Source organism: Carassius carassius, chromosome 21, assembly GCF_963082965.1.
Source record: "Carassius carassius chromosome 21, fCarCar2.1, whole genome shotgun sequence".
NCBI lineage: Eukaryota > Metazoa > Chordata > Actinopteri > Cypriniformes > Cyprinidae > Carassius > Carassius carassius.
In genome coordinates this window covers 9717229-9738418 of record NC_081775.1, presented here as the reverse complement: position 1 = coordinate 9738418, position 21190 = coordinate 9717229, and the positions used below count along the sequence as shown (strand labels likewise).

The following is a 21190-nucleotide window of genomic DNA, read 5'->3' as shown; positions in this document are numbered from 1 at the left end:
TCATGCTAATGTCAAGAAATGAAATCTTATTGTAAAGTGTGTCCATTTTCAAGTGTTTTGATTGACTACTTGTTTGCCTTTTAAACCAAGTTATTTGAATTTTTTTTTTTAAATGACGATGTTTACTAGCATGTAAATGTTAAGTACAAGAATTAATGTGCTACAGTAGGTAAAGCTGGACTACACTATGAATACAGTCACCTCTTATGTACTGTCAAGTATGACACAGAATATCAAGGTAGTGACATGATGTGCACTTGATACTGTAATGCAGTTAAAACGACAACAGTGTGAATATGAAAAGACTTTATTTACTGAAAAGAAATCGTCTTTTACCACAGACCATTAAATATGGTGGAACTTTGAGGGAAAATCTTCCCTGTACACTTGCCTTCAACAAACACTGACAATTTATGCGAGAGAAAGAAGTGGTAATACAGCCACGTCTCTTGAGTTCAAACGTTCTCATTTCCCCTCAGTGGGCATGATGGTAATATGAGAAGTTTGTTACGTTTTGGTAGTATAGTACAGATGTTTAGCCATGAACACAAAGCATAATTATTCTTACTACTTCTAGTCTTTGGAAACCATTGATTGCTGCTTCCAAACAGCTTTGCAACCAGAAAATGGAGTGTTAATAATCAATACGATAATTTACATTCTGGAATAAAAATCTTATGTGTAATTACTTCAAAACTGTGCAAAGCTTTTTTTTGTAAGTGTTGACAGAATTATTTGGTTCTAGATGTGACACCACTTTGCTCATATCACTTCATAGTCACTGGATCTAGTCAAACCAAGGGGCAAAAGGATGGCAATAAAGACCTATACTCGTCCAAAACAATCAATCTCTGGAGCAAAACTTTGATCTGTAGTTTCGTCTTAATAATCATCTATGTTGTAATTGTAGTTGTAGTCCAGTGAATCTGTCAACTCAATCTCTTCTGGTGGGGTTGTGTTCTCTTCAAAGGTTTCCCCAAGAGGCCAAGAGTCATACCAGGGAGTTGTACTCTCTGTGGTAGGTGGAACTGTGGTTGTAGTCGTTGTGGTTGTGGTAGGTAGTGTTGTTGTTTTGCTGGCCAGAAGCCTCTGTTGCCTTAGGCGGCGGATTCTCATTAGCCGTAGTCGATGAAGCCGAGCCCTATTTATGTCCCCACCAATACCATTAGGGATTTGGTTAGTGCTGTATGTATAGCGCTGTCCACTACCCCTGTTGCCACTGTTCAGCAATCGGATGGGCCTATTGCCGTGGAGAGCCATGATCTGTTTAATGCGGTCCCAGTTGGATTTGTTGAGGTCAAAGTTACACAAGGTAGCGCCTGGGTCGAACCCTACCACACACAGACGGGTGAAGGAGGAGTAGCCTTCTGCTCGGGCTGTTACACGGTACTCACCAGGATTTAAAAGTCGCCAGTAATCTCCAGATTCACCTAAGAGTAGAAGACTTTTTTATTTAAACTATTCAGTACTTTAAAAACAGGGCAATTTTTAGAACTACAGAAAAAAATCTCACCTGTCCTAACATCATGGTTGACTCCCTCCACAGACACAGTGGCATTGGAAATAGGGTTGCCCTCCTTATCCCTCACAACTCCCTTAATGCCCCGATGCACCTGGGAGAAGGACCATTGTTAATGTTATGTTTCACAGGGCAGTGTAGTCAGACTGAAGTTCATCTCATGCCTGATTTCGGGACCATATTTTTAGGAGCAATTGGACAAAAATAGGAACTTGGACCCGATACAGATTTTATATGGTTTTGTCTAGGTCTTATCTACAAGGGATTTTCTGTTTCTAAGCACTTGCAACTGTCCCATGCCCATGATCAGGATTTGAGTAGCTCACCTGAGTCATGAAGGTCAGCAGGGCCTCTCTGTTATTCTCCCACTCTCTTAAAAGTTCACTCTGATGAGGGAACTTATCACAGCCCAGGAAAATGGACAGCTCAAAACAGTTAGTGTGAAGGTAGCTGAAGTCATTCATACCTAGAAAAGGGAATTGGGACAGAAACAGATATCAAATCTCTACAGTTAATCAAAAGTAGAGTCTCTAGGGTGTCAATGTAGGTTCAATTTGATCTCACAGATCCTCCTAGATCAGGCAACTTCGGTCCTGGAAGGCCAATGTCCTGCAGAGTTTAGCTCCAAGCCTGATCAAACAGACCTGCGTGTAGCTTTCTAGTGGTCTTGAAGACATAGATTAGCTTGTTCAGGTGTGTTTGATTAGGGTTGGTACTAAACTCTGCAGGACAGTGACCCTCCATGACCAAAGTTGCTCAGTGTCCTAGACAAAGGGTGTCCAATTCTGCTTTTGGCGGGCCACCTTACTGCAATTCCTACCTTCCAATCAGAGAAACATTGACTTACAACATCAGAATTAACACCAGATAAAAACTTCTAGGTAGTACCAGGGGAAGCTAAAATTTGCAGGGCCCACAGAAGCAAGATTGGACACCTTCTTTTAAATTATCCAATTAAAGATCTATCACATGATGGTGCAATGCAAGTTCCTAATGCTCACTTCCTGGGATGGGCTTCCACTTGGCACGGTTGACAATTCCCAGCCCACCTGTTGGGTCATCAGCATGGCATCCTCCCTGAAAGTTCTGAGTCATGGTGCGGTGAGTAGAGGCATAAGATATGGCCAACCAGCGGAACAAAGATTGGTCTTCAATCACTCTTATCTCCTCCTCTGGTTCCCCCTCTCCATATCCCTCCCTATATCCCTCTGAGTATCCTTCTTGATAACCCTCATGGTGCCCTTCAGAGTGATCCTCATTATGGTACCTTTGGCTCTCATCATGGTAGCCTTGGTTCTCATCGTGATAGCCTTGGTTCTCATCGTGATAGCCTTGGTTCTCATCGTGATACCCTTGGCTCTCCTCATGATATCCTTGGTTTTGATGATGATACCCATAACTTTCTTGATGGTACCCATAGTTCTCCTGATTATATGCATTTTCGTGGGGGCCACTGTAGCTCTCCTGATGGTATCCAATGTGAAGGTAAGGGTTAGGTTCTTCTTCCTCTTCTTCATACTGTCGCTTACGTCTGTTTGCTCTAGAATTGAGTTTTTTCTCCATCTCCTCAGATTCCTTGGTGAGACGGCGCATGTCGAAGGGGTATGTAACAAGTCTCTCACCACCCTGCAGGTTGGCACCAAGCACAAATGGATGGCTCTTCATCCAGGAGATAAGGGCAAAAGTCTCCACTGCAACCTGCAAAGCAGGACATACAGTTAGAAAATGTCCTTTAAAGGGGTCATATGATGCGATTTAAATTTTTCCTTTCTCTTTAGAGTGTTAAAAACTCTTGGTGCATAAAGAAAATAAAGTTGCAAAGACTAAAGTCTCCAATCCAAAGAGATTGTGATCCTAGATTTCTTTATTAAAGTTAAGACTTGTCCACGCCCCCCTAAAACGGCTCGTTTAAATACACCCCTGCATCTCTACGATCATTATGTTAGTTTGCGCCTCGCTCTCTATACTTGTGGCCTGGTCCATTGAGCAAGGTCCACATATTCCATGACATATATGTAACCCCTCTTCAGGAGACAGGGCGCGAATATGCAGCTCATTTGCATTTAAAGTGAGATACTCCTAAATAGCTCTTTTTTTTAGACACGCCCCAAAATTTATTAAAAAAAATTATTTGACATGTTATAATAAATGATCTGTGGGGTATTTTGGGTTGACACATTTTGGGGACAGTTTGTGCCCTTTAATCTGATCTCTAGCCAATTTCAATACATTCATGTCCAGAGTGTGTGAGTGGTGCTTTGATTTATGAAATGTACATGCATATCACAGCATTATTTAGTTACTTACTGAGCCATTGCTTGACAGTATACCCTCAGGGATGGGTACATGGTGATTTGGTATCAATTTGGGCACCATACCCTTATCCTCTGCATCCCAGAGAATGTTATTTAAGTCTGGAAAGTTCTGGAAGATGTCATGGCCATCTTCAGTCCAGTGCCCTAATGTCCAGCTACCCAACTCTGAGCCCTGTGAAACAAAGTGATATTGTTTACAGTACTTTATTGAGAATAAAGTGAACACATCAACATTTCTATTTGTAGATTTAGTAGACTGTTTTATCCACATTTTTTTTGGCTATTTTTGATTAGTTAATCCTGTTCAGTTGATAAGTCCGGCATGTCAAATTCTGGCTTAATTTAACTTTAGTTTTTTTTTATATTACTAAATGGTAAATATTAAATATCCAATATAGGTGGTGTTAAGAATTTTGGGGAAATCTGTTTGAAAGCCTTCATTATTTAAAACATTTCTGGCCACCTAGTAACACAGAAATAACATATTTTACTTAATCTTTTTATACATTTTAGACATACCTTTTCAAAAGCTTTCATATGTCCATCAGGATTGACTGATGGCACCAGATGAATTCGTGTCTCATCCACAAGGTGGCGCACTCGAGGGTTGCCATCTTTATACTCTCTACACAGGTACTGCATAAGCATCAGAAGAATTTCTCGTCCCAAAACCTCATTACCATGATAGCCTGCTGTGTACCTAAACTCTGGCTCTCCTGAGGAAAAATGGTATGTGTTCATGAAATGGATAATGTACACACATCACTTGTTTCAATACATTTAACCATACTGGAATATTTAATACTGTGTCTTCAATTTTAATTCTAATGTTCCTCACCTGTTTCATGCATCCCAGGATTGTCAGTAATCTCCATGGCATAAATTTCCAAACCTTTAAAGCTCTTGCCCAAACTGTAGAATCTGGTGATGTTGGGACACTCATCAGAGATGGATTTCATGAGCTGTGACAATAAGAAAAGTCAAATTTGCAAATCCACTTATCCCAAATGACACCTCATTTGAAACTTTGTGGCTTAGAAACAGAAATTCCCTGGTAGCCATTCACAATTTTCTTAAATGTAAACTCTAGTGTATTTTTAAGATCATTTCTCATTCGTAATCTTTTAAGTCTCCAGGTATTGGTACTCTCCCATCACCTTCTCCATGTCAAGGTAGTTGTGATGGGTATAGTCCAAGTCATCTCGATGCGTCACCTCATTCTGACTCTGGTACTGGCTGAGAGGATCTGAGTAAAGCACAAATGCACAATATTGTAGAATACTGTAAACGTAAACTATTGATATACAGGGATTTAAACAATGTGGACCCAGACAGGAATATTAGTAATAGGAAATACTTGCACAATGCACAAACAAATAAAAAAGTAAAATAAAGACAGGTTTACCATCAACAGGTCCAGAGTCTCTCACCTGGTACTGGGCAGCCCAAAACCTCCATCCTCATACACATGGTGCCATTCCAGCTCTGTGGCAAGATGCGGATATAACGTGCCACTACCGGCTCCATAAACTGAGACAACACTGGGGTGTTTTTATCAGAGTTACCAAAGAATAACTGAGAGCAAAAAGAAGGGAAAGAAAAACAAAACTCAATTGTTGAAATTACATAATGTACAGTACAGACCCAAAGTTTGGACACACCTTATCATTTAAAGAGTTTTCTTTATTTTCATGACTATGAAAATTGTAGAGTCACACTGAAGGCATCAAGGGCTATTTGACCAAGAAGGAGAGTGATGGGGTGCTGCGCCAGATGACCTGGCCTCCACAGTCACCGGACCTGAACCCAATCGAGATGGTTTAGGGGTGAGCTGGACCGCAGAGTGAAGGCAAAAGGGCCAACAAGTGCTAAGCATCTCTCGGGGAACTCCTTCAAGACTGTTGGAAGACCATTTCAGGTGACTACCTCTTGAAGCTCATCAAGAGAATGCCAAGAGTGTGCAAAGCAGTAATCAAAGCAAAAGGTGGCTACTTTGAAGAACCTAGAATATGACATATTTTCAGTTGTTTTACACTTTTTTGTTATGTATATAATTCCATATATAATTCCACATGTGTTAATTCATAGTTTTGATGCCTTCAGTGTGAATCTACAATTTTCATAATCATGAAAATAAAGAAAACTCTTTGAATGAGAAGGTGTGTCCAAACTTTTGGTCTGTACTGTATATAAAAAAAGTGCTGTACTTTGAAGTGCCCCTGTTATGCCATTTCGAATATTGTCTTTTGTGCAGTAGGTAATTTAGCTGTAGAGAAAAAAAAGTAAGTATCGAGCCTGAACGAGTCACTAGTAATTCAAATCCCATTTCTGTGATGGCTACATGTCAATGGGTAACACATTTGCATAATTTTTGCCTACATTGAATTGAATTTATTTAATACACGAGTTTCACAATGTGAGTTGAATTACTGAAATAAATGAACTTTTTCACAACATTCTAATTCACTGAGAAGCACCTGTATGTTTTATTCAAAGCAGTGTTCTGCTGAAAGAAACAACTTGAAGGTGAGTAAATTATGACAGAATTTTACATTTTGGGTGAACTATCTTTTTGACCACCACAGATAGATTTGGCGACCAAAAGAAGATGTAAATGATGTCAATCTGGCAACCTACCCATTCAGCATATCCATCATCAAGGACAGTCCACTCTCTGCTGTCATTACTAAACGCCACATAGTAAGAAGAAACATAGTCGCTCCTGAAACAACAAAACAAGAACAAGGACCGTAGATGTAGACTTTAGATAGTTTGGTAGGTCCTAAACACAATTAAGCATACTGTGCATAGGCTCCAAGGTTTTTATTGTATGTCTTACTCTAAGGGGTCATCTCGACCCTGAGTGATAATGCCAGTGAACTCTGTTACTGTGCGAGCGTCCAGTTCAATCCAGTGCACCTTTTCTTCAGGGTTAGCACACCATGCCCCACCATTCATGTCATCTTCATCACCAGACGCCTGTGAGATGATGCATTACATTTTTCTATACATTTAAGTCATGCCAGTATTAATTTTCAGAGTGAGTATCTGCATATGTTTGTACCTGAATATTGAGACGAGCTCTGTGTGAGCCATAACGATGTTGATAAACAGAGGAAGTCAGTAGCTGGTCATTCTCTATGCGATGAGACTCCATACCCAGAGGAGGACAAACTGACAGACAATGCAAGCCAAAGAATAAAACTTAATATAGACTATACCTTCACTTAATAATGCCGCTTTTCCATTGCATGGTACAGCATGGTACGGTTCGGTATGGTTCACTTTTGGGGGATTTTCCACTGTGTACAGTAACTGGTACGGTTGAGGTTCCAAGTGAACCGTACTGTTACCAAAACTTGAAATGTAAACTCTGCTGATCACTGATTGGCCGGAGAGAATCGTAACTACCTGAGACACTGAACTTGTGACACAAACACAACAGAACCGCTAGATTGAAGCGAAGGATCGAATGCAACTGTTTCGAACAAGGGCACCTTGTTTAACAACCTAAAAATGTTTGTTTCGTTGTCTGTTGAGTACAGACGTTCCTCTCATTGATAGCAAAGGAGCGGATCCAGCAAGAGCTTGATGGGGCAATGCGGAATGAAAAAATTATTCACGATTCGCGGCAGTAGAGGCAGCACAACTATAACGACATGTGAATAATCCCGCCCATAATCTATAATAATAATCTAATGCGGTACTAAACTGCAGTGAAAACGCATACCGTGCCGTACCGAGCCAAGTCGTACCACGCAAATGAAAAGTTTAATTAGTTGGAGTACAGATTGAAATTGGTTTATCTCGGTTTCTCACTAAACACTGTGCTACAATTTTCTGATTGCACCACCTAATTTATTTATATATTTTTTAATTACACTCTTTTATTTTTTATGTTCTAAGTCATTGTAAAATGTATTTTTGTTTACATCATAGTTTCATATATTATAACTATTTTATTCATTTTTATTATTTTAAAATGACACCAATTTGTATAGTAATGTATAAATATGTACAGGTACATATATATTCATTTTAACTAGCAAGATAAATAACAATAGCAAGAATAGCAAGAAACAATATAGACAGACTCTGCACACATTCTTCTGTCATCAAGATATAATCAATCTAACTATAATGGAGTCAAAAAACTAATATTTAGCTTACAACTACACCATACAACCTATATTTAACAATGTACTGTATAACTTCAAAATTTGCTCTGTCACTTGTCCTGATTCAGAGTAATGTGCCTGAAGATGAAGGACTACATCTATGCATCTGTTTCACGAGCAGGGAGGACATTTGGAATTTCTTTTGAAAAGAACCAGCTGTGGAATTAAAGCAGGATTTGGCAGGATTCAGCATCTGTAATGACTTAAAACAGCTACAAAGGTTTATTTTAAAAATGTTTTGAGGACTCATATTCACTTGAAACTTATGAAATCTTCCTCAAGATAGGATAACACTATTTCAGTTATGTTTGTTAGCATGAATTATTTTAGCATTAGTGTCTAAGACACTGAACTGAATACCAAGGTTTTGCTTTAAGAAACATCTTTGTCTGGTAAGAACTGAGAGCTGGGAAAACTTCAGTATTACATCACTTCGCTGCTCTTATATAAGTTTATTGCATGTCAGTGTCATTTGTTAGGTTTTTTTTCACAGTTATGTTGTCCCAAGTGTACTTATTGTTCTGTGTTATCTATTACGTGATGGATCCCATCTGGCTATGTGCCTAAACCCAGTCCCCATGCACCACTCACTCTTAGGCTCTCTGTACACGCGTGGAGGAGGTTTGTGAATCCTGGGTTTACTCTCTTCCTCTTCCTCATACCTCCTCTCTTCTCTTTCTGAGGAGACAAATTATTGGAGAAAACACAAAGTTCACCACTGATATGAGCATAAAACATAAAGATTGATCTCTTAACTTCCTGGTAGTTGAAGGCATAGTTTACCCCAAAAAATAAACCTGGAGCACTTAACTAGTTGGCAAAAACCAGCATCATAGGACCACATACGCCGGTATTTTGGATCATTTCAAGTCAGAGTGACTGTCATGAATGTCCTAGAGTGAGTTTTGATTTGAGTAACTTGTAGATTTGTACTGCCTGAGCCACAAACTATTTCAGTTTGTTCTGTTCAATTTGGGTTTAATTTGGTTTTGTTTGTGTTTGTTTTGTTTTTTTGTTTCGATGTTTCCCATCCACTTACATTGTAAGACTGACAGACTGCAACGGTTTGAGTTAAAAATCTCAGTTTGTGTTCTACTGAAGAAACAAAGTCATATCCTACATCTCTGAGGCCCTGAGGGTAAGCAGATAAACATCACATTTTCATTTTTGGGTGAACTATCCTTTTAAACTCAGATTCTTGCTAAACTATTCACAATCCTCTGGAATGCTCTGGAGCTCCATTTACATTAAACTTGACTTCCAGAGAAGGGAGGATGTAATATAGATCTGTGCCCCATAAAACTAAAGTATATGCACGTCCTGATTTTGCTGAGTTAGATGTGTTCCTGGGTCAACATATTTTGTTGACCCTGGAACAACATTTTACTCCAAAAATATATTCTTAACCATATCCCTACACCTAAACCTAACCTTAACCATGAGTAATCCCTAAAATCAGAGGAAATGATAGATGAATGACACTGATGTACAAGCAACAAACTGTGATTTTAAGCGTAAACTCCACAAAATCTATAAACTGGTTCTTCAAATCTGATTGGTTAATCACAATGTTGTTCCAGGGACAACAAAGATGTTGTCCCAGGAACATGTCTCACTTGGTAAAATCAGGTTCTGCGAAGTGTATAGTTCTTAAAATGCTCAAACACCCATCATAGTAACATAATGGTTTTCCAGGTTACATCTTGACCATACACTCGTAAATCAAATATAATGTTCTCTGTAAGTTAGCGTCAGTCTTTACTTTTTAAGCAAGTTAAAAGCCTTTTAGTGTTAGTAAAACTGTCCAACTTTAGGTTGTGGTTCATGTGTCTTTTTGCTGATTTTTAGTAAATGTAAGAATAAAAATGTAAGAATAACGTAGACTGTTAGTAATGTTTAAAGATGAACAATTACTGTAATGAAGCAATTTAGGTTTACTGGATTATCCATAATTTATTTTTTATTTTTTTATGAATCATGTTGAAATGTATCAAATATATACACTATTTCCTCTCTTTGACCCCTTTATACAAATCGAGGGATGCCACATGCTTATTTTTAGTGGTTATGCCACAGATCCCGTTAATAGAGCTGAACTTTTGTTGAACCTGGAAATATTCTTCATTACTTTTTCAGTATGCTTTCTAATTTTGGTTGGCAAGTCCTGTTCTACAATATCCTGCATATCAAAACTTTCCTGCTCCACTGTCTTAGGTCAGTGAAAAGGTAATTATTCAGTTTGTTAGGAACCAAAACTTAAAACAAAGCTCATGGGAACATGTTCTGGTTCACAGTTGTTAATGAATGCTTGTCATTCTGTCAAAGTCTATAATCAAGTGTAAGCAGATTGTGGGGCAGCTGGAAGACAAAGCAGAGGTGATTTCCATGCTAACTGTGTTATTAAAATAATTTGTAGTTCAGACAGAATTGGGAGACAGCAAGTTAGAAAGGCTTGATGAGGACTGTGCCAGTGTTGGCCAAAAATCATCCAAAACATCATTTTTCATCAGTAAGGTATTTTTTCGTTTCAGTTCAAGACAAACCAAGCAAATGGAATGAAATACAATGAAAGAACAAATAAAACTACATGATCTTGCTTGTGAATTGTATGTCCAAGTATCTGAATAAAACCAATACACTTACTGGAATAAACAATACATTACTACACTATTGTTGTGGTAGACTGAATGGTAGTTATGGTCCTCTTAATTATATTGTTGTTCTGAATGTCTTTACATCTGTAAGTACCTGCAATTTAATGTCTAAATGTTTAGTACAACAGCGCTTTTTAAACTTGACAACTTATTTGAGGATAAAACATTACCTTTTTCCTCTTGCTCTTTTCTTTCTTTTTCTCTCTCTCTTTCTCTATCCTCTTCCAGTTTCCTCTCTGTTGACAAATCAGAAACCAACATTAAACAAATACAGCAGGTTTGACATGTTTGAGACCATTGAACAATCTATCGCTCTATCTATCTATCTATCTATCTATCTATCTATCTATCTATCTATCTATCTATCTATCTATCTATCTATCTATCTATCTATCTATCTATCTATCTATCTACCAATCAGGAGTTTTGTTACTTAATACAATTTTATCTAAGATAAGTGCTCCATACACCACATATCATCATACCTCATAAATCTTGATAACAGAGATAAAAACTTTTTTTCTAAATGCACTTAAGGTATTTTACAGTAAAGTTATAATTAACAACTTTATTAAATTCATCAATTAACAATAACTAACACTGAGCAATATATTTGTTACAGTATTTAATATTTTTTAAGAGTAAAAAAAAAAAAAAAAAGAGTACAACTATTCATTGTTCATATTAGCTAATATATATATATATATATATATATATATATATATATATATATATATATATATATATATATATATATATATATAATATGAACTAAAATTATAAATGCTTTAAAAGTATTGATAACACTTTACAATAAGGTTACATTTGTAAACATTAGTTAACAGATTAATAATGAAAAATACTTATAAAGCATTTATTAATCTTAGTTTATGTTGATTCCAACATTTACTAATACATTATTAAAGTAGTATCTATTAATGTTAGTTAATGGACTTGAACTAACATGGACTAACAATGAACAGTTTTTTTTTATAAACTAAATGTAATTCTCACTGTTAGTTAATGCATGAAATATAGTTAATAGTGTTACTGAAGTATTTTTCATTGACTAATTTTATCAACCATATTGCCAAGTGTTACCGTTTTTTCTTTCCATTTTATGAGTAAGATTTAGTTGTGGAGGAGATATGCTGCAAGACGACAGTAATTTTCTGGTTGGAAAAAAAATTCCATTTATAATTATCATCTAATGGCAACATGCCTGACATCAAGCGGCACCTCTGTGTCTCTGAAACGGTTTATTTGAGTGCAGAAATGACAGGTCACTCTGCTTGTACCCTCATTAAGACGAGAGCGAGGCCAACACCTCTCATGCAGTCTCACTGTATGTTTGTTTTCTTTTTTAAAGAGTATCAAAGCAGTATGTACCATGTCCATATTCATATTCTTCATACCAGTTGTTTTCAAATGGAGGGATGGTGGGCTCTTCTGTGACAGAAAATAAAATAAATGCACGTTCAATTTGGCACTTTTATTGACAGTACAGTAGAGAAACTGTAATGACTCGTAAAATGTTCGCTAAATGTCTGTCGCCACTGGTCTGCTGTCTTTTGTAAGAACCAGACATTGTGGTTTCTGAATGGCTTAAAAACAAGATATTTTATTAGATGGGTGTATATTGTGGTTAAAGTTTTAATTGATTCACACTCAAATTTACAGGGTGCTTACATTCACTCTTTTGTAATGTCAACTGTATTCCTAAAACAAACTTTTTGTTTCTGTATTTAACATGTTTCAGAACTATAGTTACAATTACATAATGGGGACATAATGTAAATTTATGACACAGTATGTAGCAGCAGTCCGCAATAATAGAAAAACAAAGTAGCAGCATGAGAAAATTTAATAAATCATAATTTATTCTCATTTCATATCAAATAGGACACAGTGTTTAGAAATAATGATTGGTCTACCTGTGGTAGTGTAATGCCAGTCATTGTCAGTAGAGCTGATCTCGCCATCTGGGAAAGGTATGTTTTCTGCCACCTCATCTGTTCCCAAAGTATAAACGTACAAGTTTATTAGCTGCACAATCGGTCATTTGTGGCCATTTCTATCTAACTACAGGTCATAATTAATGTAAAAAGCTTAATTACTGGAAGACTCACATCTGGCATCCCAGTAATCATCACCCTCGTCAGGTGGACGGCCGGCGATCACTGAGGATGTAGGTGTGGGTTCATCCACCTTCCAATAGTCATCGTCTAAAATTAGGTTAAAGGAAATGTTGATCATGATGAACAAAAGTGGTGTTTATTTGCACAGACATGAGTGATATTCTGCTTACATGCGTCAGGATTAGGTGAGGAATAATCATCAATGTGAGGAGGAAAGTCTGTTGGAAATCCTGTGGTTTTCTCTGTTGGAGGGTCTGTGGGATTTGTTGCTGTTGTTGTCTCTGCAGGAAATTCTGTGGATACCAAACAATGCAAGTCAATCCTTATGAGTCATAATCCAGATCACGGAATAAAATCTTGATCTTACTCCAGGTGCAGCATGTTCTCCAATGTTGTTTAAAAACAATATATGCTTCAGTGGAAGTCACGGTTCACTTTATTTTATTTATTTATAAAATTAACTATTGCTGAATTCTGGGTGAAGAACTACACTACCCATAATTCCTGAAGAGAGATCCACCAATCAGAGAAGCTGCTGTTACCATGGAAATCTCTCAAACTACAAACACTCACAATATTTTTCAATAAAATAATTTCTGCATTTTTAAATTGTTTGCCAATGGTTCAATTGTTCATTGCATGAGTTCATTTATTTGTAAAATAATGTAATTTGATATTCATATCAAATCAGACTGTGCAATTTTATGATTAATCTCTGAGCTCACTGGTTTCGTTGCTGAGTCTTTATAAATAATGTTTTGAAATCCCCATAAAGAGAAAAAAAAGTGGGAGAAGCACTTTTTTACAGAACCAAGGCAGTCACTGTTCTGCTCCAGTCAGCACCAAAAATACACAGATCTAAAAGACCAAGTCTTTTAATGAGAAGCGCTTTTCTAACCTTCATCCCAGTACTGGTCAGGTTCAGGGTTATAATAGTCCTCATCGTACTCAGGGACCACAGTGGTTGTGGGAGCCACAGTGGTGGTGGTCATCGTGGTGGTCTCCTCCCTGTTCTTCTTGCCTTTTTTCTTCCCACCCTTCTCTCCTTTGTTCTTCTTCTCACCCTTGGGTTTCTTGGTGGGCTTGGGTTCTTTCTGTCGTTTTCCTCTTCCCTCCCTCTCAGTTTCTCGACGCATTCTCTTAGCTTAAAGAAAACAGAGAGAATGAAAAGAACAACCTGGCAGAAGTAACTCTTGAATTTTGGAGCAAGTGAGAAAACTGTAGTTTATAGCTCAATCATAGACTATAACCATACATCTAGTTCATGTAAGAGCTAGTTGAAGGTTACTTTGTGGTTAGTCTCAAACTGTCCGATGCATATTGGAAACAAAACTGTCACTTTGCAAAAACAGCAAGCTTATCTTATTGGTTGCATTTATGCAATTTCCATTCCAGGGTTTACAGGTCATGTTTACAAAGTAGTTTTTGTCAAATGCTGGTTGGATGATCTGTCTTTGTCTGTGGTTCGTGGCTAGAATAAGTTGCAAAGTGGACCATACTTTATACCCACAGTCAAAAGTCTCCCTGTCTTTCTCTCTCTCTCTCTCTAACACAAAAACAACAACAACAACAATACAGTTATTATTCAGTTCACTTTTATTGACTCTACATAAATTAAATCAAAACAGTCTCCAACTATACTGCAAGTCTTATTTGGAAGTACGTTTTCCCCCCAGTTTAAGCTTTCTTTCAAATTGTCACTCCGAGTTAAACTTCTCTGATTTGAAAAATTAATAATCCAAAATGTGTTTTTTTTTTTAGGATTTAACAATTTTAGGTTCTCTTAAGAACCTCTTAAGAACAGTTCCTAAAAGTACCATTATTTTACCACAGTGCGAATAATCTAAAGAAGAAATCATTGAAGAACCCTTTTTTAAAGAGTGATTTTAAAGAGTGTCATGAGCAAAATCCTGCTAGGCTTAATAGTTTTGATCAGCTTAAACAAATGCAAGAAGTTTCGGGGCAAAACCATACCTAGAATCAGCCAATTCTGACTTTCTTAAAGGTCTAGTTTTCTGCAACACTGACTCTCTCAATCAACCCACGCTTCTTGGACGCGTTGTAAAGGAGTGTACAAAGAGAAAGGAATGTATCTGTGTCTCCTAGGATGTCTGGCTACACTTTGATAATTCCCCCCAACTTCCAACACATTGTTCTGGACGACTCACTAACTCAAACATGATTCACAGAGGCCCTCTAGTCACATCTGCTCCAGATTTTAAAACCTGGAAAAAATTATCTAAATATACAAGAAATTACAATGACAAATAAATAATAATAATAAAAATCTTTGTGCAAAAATCAAGTCAATATTAAGGTTTGTTTAACTATATTCTGCATGTATACAGTTAGATTATTCCAATTTTTATTATAAAGAGTGCATAAACATCCATCAGAAACTCTGTCAGTGGTTCATTTTACATGTTCAGGTTTGCTCATATTGGGTTGGCTAACATTGAAGGGCAGGTTTTGAGAAAGGGTTGTTGAGGATTGTAAAATGGCAGAATATTTAATCATTAAATATGCTTTAGCACTTTCCTATTATTGCCTCCTTATGATGAACCACTTGTTGTATTCCTTATTTGTTAGTCACATTGGATAAAAGCACCTGCTAAATGAATACATATAATATTAAAGTCACATGGTCCAGTATTTTAATAGCTGCTGACAAAACACTGAATACAGAATGCCTAATGATATTTGTGATGACATGGATACTATTAAAATAAATACTTACAAAAGATGTCCAGCTTGACTGTGGCTTGTGATTCTGTGTCTCCATTTCTGGCCATGCATTTGTATATCCCAGCATTGTTTAAATTGGCATTGAGAACAATGAGAGACGACAAGGAATTGCCATGATCGCGCACCTCGAGATTGTCCCGTCTTATTAGAATCTTCTCACCATTAGGAGAAAACCAGTCAATATCCTTTGCACCCCCATCAACTAAGAAAGAACAGAGAAAAAATATTAGCGTCTGAGCTAGTGGATGAATTTTTGGATGAATTGTTCTTTGTTCCTAGTTATTCTTTTTAAAATACCTTTGTACTCTTTTCCATGGCACTTGATAGCTTTGTGTGAAGAACAGACTGAAATTTATGTTTTCATCAATTAAAATGTCACCCATGCTCTCAAATGAAGTACTGTATGGTGCCATTAATGTCAATGAAATTTAGTCTCAAATATAACATATTTGACTTTCATAGTCCAATTTAGAGCTTTATTGGCTAGTTTATTTACTGAATGATGACTTATATTTCAGTCTGCCCCTCACACAAAACTATCATATGACTTAATATACTTGTAGCTTTTAAGTAGCTTTTGACTGATTCAATCCCCTTCAGTTTCAATATATTGGAAAGAGTAGCCAAGGTGTTCTCCATAAAATTCACCTTATGTTATCCATGGAAGAAAATAAATTGGTTTGGAACAACATGGGGTTGATTAAATGATAACAGAACTATTATTGTATGGTTAAACTGTCTTCTCACCTTTGCACATCAATCGTTTGTCTCGTCCAACTTGAATCTTTGCATAGGATGGGATTATCTTCACTTGTGGAAGATCTAGAGAAACATAAATTATTCTTGGCTCTTCATTTCCACATTTTTCAACATCGTCATCTCATATTTAATTGAAGCTGCATTCTGTCCCATTTAGAGTTCATAGCCTTATGTGTTGACACAGATGCTCTGGCTCTTGAAATTCGTCCTGTCCCGTCCCGTCCCCAAAGGGCAGTTTCTACACTGCTGGGAAAGTTTTAAAAACATTCTTGCCTCTTGCTGTGAAGTCATTACCCACACAGAGCTTGTCCACAACGCCAGTCCTCAGGAGTAATCTGGCAAAAGTTTACTAAGCTGTCAATCAGCGCCGGCCTGCAATGAATGGTGGTTCAAACCATTCATTTTTACCCTTTTTGCGATTTTTGTTGCCAGAGAGGACAAAAAATAATGAGAATAGCAGGAACACGATCAGTCAAACTCATATTGTCCACATGAACACCAGAGCATATGTGCAAACCACTACTTCACAATCTTAACTGAAACAGGACAAACGACAGCGGTCACTGGTTTTCACCATTTCTTTCCATGCATCATGTTTCAAACGGTTCAGAAATGTCCAAAAAATATTGCCTTCCAAGTGTTTCCCGGAGAACTATTTGCTTTTTCAACTTCAAAAGGTTAGTTCCAAGATCAGATTTTACAGATTGGCAAAGTATCAAACATCTGACCGTTTTCAGCCTGACAGTCAAACGCATCTGGGCTAACTGATGGGAGCAAAGCCTGGGCTGGTGCACAGGTGTGTTTTGAAGTCTAGCTGGTCCATGAGAGCATCTTCGGATTCAAGAGCCACAGCTGTGCCAAAACCAAGTCAAGTAGCCAAAGATCTTAAAAGGATAGTTCACCCCAAAATGAAACTTCTGTCATTAATTACTCAGCTTTATGTCTTTCAAAACCCATAAGACCTTCGATCATCTTCAGAACAAAAATCAAGACATTTTTGATGAAATCTGAGAGCTTTCTGACCCTGCATAGACAGTAACACAACGGACACATTTGAAGCTCAGAAAGGACATCATTAAAATAGTCCATGTGACATCAGTGGTTCAACCTTAATTTATTTATTTATTTTTAATAAACATGGCATTGTATCCAGAAATATCTGCGTACACAAGAAATAACTGAAATGGACTCAAAACTATGTAGTATTTATGCAAGACCGGTATGTGGCGCTGTAATTCTGCCACAGATGGACTAAAAATGGAGAAGAAGACTTGGAGCATGGGCATTAACCTTACGCGCTGTATACAAACCCAATACAACAACAAGATGAAGAACATGGAACAATACATTTATTATTCTGTGTTAATTGCAAATAAAAATACAGCTGCTCATTGTTTCATAAGAAATTGTTGAATAAAGTAATTAATTTTGTTTTCGTTGTGCACAAAAAGTATTCTCATATTTTTGTTTTCTTTCTGCACAAAAAGTATTCTCATAGCTTCATAAAATTCCGGTTGAACCATGACATGGACTATTTTAATGATTTCCTTACTAACTTTCTGTGCCTTGAACATGTTGTGTTGCTGTCTATGCAGGGTCAGAAAGCTCTCGGATTTCATCAAAAATATCTTAATTTGTGTTTTGAAGATGAATGAAGGTCTTACAAGTTTGAAACAACATGAGAGTGAGTAATTAATGACAGAGATTTTATTTTTGAGTGAACTTTCCCTTTAAAGTCAGTGTGAAACACTGTTCAAAACTCATTTTACTTGTGACATGTTAATGTCACATATTTTACCTTTTATCTTGAAATTCAGCGAGAAATAAAAGTAGGGTGGCAAATGATTTTATCAACTTGGAATTGATTGGATAGTGAAAAGTTGGCATAAAGTACCAAAACAGAGCCCAAATGAATGTGAGCTTGCTAAAATAATACTAGCTATTAGTGAACACCAATAGCCTGTAAGGCCTTAGTGACATCAGCAAAAAGAAAACTAATCTCAGAAGTTATTACAATCTGATTAAAGATTTCAGTAACTTTTCTTCTTTGGAATAACGTGCATTGATAAATCCTTCACAATAAGACCAGGAACACATATTAAGTAAATAAGGTCGATAATGATTGATTTCATGTTGACTTTAAGTCCTAAAAAACAACCCAGATTCTCTTACTCTCCCACCAAGGCAGCAACCGTTATGAAAATACAGTGAAAGGCTGCTCACTACTTAGGGAATGACCAATAACACTATAGATATTTCTGTCTAAGACATGTATAGTAAACACATGCATTCTTATTGGGTTCCATGTGGTAATTCAACCACGTTGGGATGGTTCTTCTGTTTTTCCCATTACTTTTTATTTTATTTTAATGATCTGTCCAGTTTGTCAGAGTGAGTCTACTTGCCTGCATTTAATGGAAATGTTGTGTTATTGAATACCAAAAGCCTGCCAGTAACCATATTTTCCAAACCTCAGCAACAGCGCTGATATTAACTCTTAAATTAACTCCTTATCCATGTTGCAAGTGTAATGAAGTTGTGATGTTCTTTTGAAAACCAAGGATTAAAGTTTGTCTGCAACGTGTACCACGTTAGTTTTACTGCTTCACTATTCACCACACCATGTCAGCTGAATATTCATTTGTACTTGAATTCAGCAGAGGTTTTCTTCCTCATTGAGCTGGTTTCTTAGACTTGGCTTCTCCAAGCACAGGTGCAAGCATTGAGTACTCAACTGCCTTTGTCAGCAAGAGCTTTAGTCATGTAACTGTAAAAACCTGGCGTCCTTTAAGAAGAACCCCTGTCTTTGATAAAATACCAGTATGTGGAAAATATAACCTGTCAACATAAATGCAGTGTGTTGCTGGAAAACTGTATACTAAGTGTTTTTGTTCCAAGTCAGAAAATTTGTACTTTGTTAAAGGTGACAACCCTGTGGTCTGTTGAAACTGATTTTGTAGTTTCTTATATTTAGGGTTCCAATGACCATTTTTACCCAATTAAAACCAGTAGACATATTATTGAAGCTTTCAGGGATGGAATATCAACCTGACAATGTTTATCCACTGGGAATTGATTGGCTTGTGAAAAGCTGGCATTACATTCCAAAACTGAGCCAGAACTAATGTGAACTGCGACCGTAATGAAGCCATGGCATTCTTTTGATACACAAGGATGAAAGTCTGTACTGTAGTCAGCACTAGTTTTCAGGTTTTCCATTCGTCACACCATGTAAGCTAAATATTAATTTATAGTGGTGTTCAGCTGCGTTTTTCTTCTTCAGTAAGTTGCCTTCTTAAACGTGGCTTCTCCAAGCAAAGGAGCAAGTACATTTTTATAAACCAGAACAAAAAAAGAACATGACAGCATTTTGTCATTTGTACCTGCTCTTCTGTCCTCCACATTTTGGTCTGGGGCTGTGTGGCTGATCTCGGAGTTGAAGTGTTCTGTCAGTCCGTTTACAGTCCAGAAGCAAACCAGCAGGGACAGACAGAGAACTGAGAGTGCCGTCTGGTCCCTCAGTACCAGCATGGTGCCTTATTCACTGCCGCAAACAGAAGAGGTGATCCACGGACAGTATTTCTGAGGAGAGAAGTGAGAATGAGCACTGGAAAGGGAGAGAGAGAATGTGTAAGAGAGACAGAGGGGTGTAAGGAGAAGGGGAGGGTGTGAGAGACACATGAGGAGCTATGGAGGAGTGTAAAAACAGACTTGAAGAGAGGGGGGTGGGAGGGACAAAGAAAGAAAGAAAGAAAGAAAGAAAGAAAGAAAGAAAGAAAGAAAGAAAGAAAGAAAGAAAGACAGTTTTATTGTAAATGTTTACTGATGCTTTAAACCTTTTTGATCTGCAAAGAGCCAAGTTAAGTTGCTGATACAAAGAGAATATTTTGTTGAGTCAAGGTACTGCAAAGAACCATTTAACATCCATTTGAGAGTTTTACTAGGTGATGAAAAATGTATGCCGTCAACCGAATAAACAGAGAATCATTCAATGAAGAAGACTTAAGAGACAGGAGTCTTCCAACAGGAGTGGCAAGAACCAACTGCCATATATAGACTTGTGCAAAAGGCAGAGTCTGGAATTACATGTATTATGTCATGTAATAATTCATTTTAGTGTTGGGTTTTCAATGTTGCATTAAAGAATTAAAGCCTTCAACTGATTAGACATCTAGACTGAATGAATTATCACGGCCAAAGCCTTAAGGGCAGTGCTTTGATATATGGCACAGCTGTGCTTAGGGTGATCAGAGTTCAAGTCCCAACTCAAGGTCCTGTCCCAATTACCAATCTTTATTCATTTTTGCATTGCTTCATGTCCCTTAGGTACTGTCCTATCCACAAAAAAAAAAGAAAAAAGAAATAATAATTGGGAGCCCTACATAACTGAAGTTACCTAAATTTAATTACGTTTTAATCATATCTTACACAAAAGATTTTGCATGTGCTCTTATAAAAAAATTTGCAAACATGAAAGCTGCAGTGTGTTTTTATTTACTTATACTTCAAAACGGAATTGCACAAATAAAAACTGTTTCTTAAAGGTTCCCGTCAACTGCAAGTTTTTCCATTCAGTTATTAATAATATTATTTATAAATAAGTAATAGTATTAGTAAGGTACTAATCGTTGTACAGCTGCTTTGAAACATAAATAACATGAATAAACTGAACTGAATCTGCAAAGCAGATAATCCTGTTTTAAACTCTTGCAGATGGCTGAGCCAGGATTGGTATGTTAGGGTGCTCAAACCATTAGAGTCTAATGAAAATAACAGAGACTCACTTACCTTTACACTACCTGTTTACAGTGTTGGATGTAACTAGTTACTAAGTAAAGAAAATGTATATACAATACAATAGTGGATTTAACGTCAAAATTGA

The 21190-nt window shown here is 37.0% G+C and overlaps 1 protein-coding gene across 1 annotated transcript; it reads right to left on the bottom strand.

Moving 5' to 3' along the window:
- Positions 1 to 291: 291 nt before the first annotated feature.
- LOC132097498 (inactive carboxypeptidase-like protein X2) lies at positions 292 to 19940 on the bottom strand. Its single transcript, XM_059503238.1, has 22 exons — positions 19692 to 19940; positions 16297 to 16371; positions 15542 to 15751; positions 13703 to 13948; positions 12975 to 13097; positions 12796 to 12891; positions 12601 to 12678; positions 12056 to 12115; positions 10837 to 10902; positions 8604 to 8690; positions 6899 to 7008; positions 6674 to 6813; positions 6472 to 6556; positions 5265 to 5409; positions 4992 to 5080; positions 4673 to 4796; positions 4354 to 4550; positions 3827 to 4006; positions 2521 to 3217; positions 1846 to 1985; positions 1514 to 1613; positions 292 to 1430 (listed from the first exon to the last, which is right to left on the bottom strand). The coding sequence occupies exons 1-22, from the start codon at positions 19837 to 19839 to the stop codon at positions 883 to 885; spliced, it is 3744 nt and encodes a 1247-aa protein (XP_059359221.1). The 5' UTR covers positions 19840 to 19940; the 3' UTR covers positions 292 to 882.
- Between the last annotated feature and the right edge of the window lie 1250 nt (positions 19941 to 21190).

Bases quoted from the DNA above. Each gene is read 5' to 3' on its own strand.
- LOC132097498 (XM_059503238.1), bottom strand. From the start codon at position 19,839: ATGCTGGTACTGAGGGACCAGACGGCACTCTCAGTTCTCTGTCTGTCC. The intron at 12,892-12,974 runs GTAAGCAGAATA...ACCTAATTTTAG, and splicing joins CTCACCTAATCCTGACGCAT to ACGATGACTATTGGAAGGTG. The intron at 4,551-4,672 runs GTGAGGAACATT...ATTTTTCCTCAG, and splicing joins TCCTGGGATGCATGAAACAG to GAGAGCCAGAGTTTAGGTAC.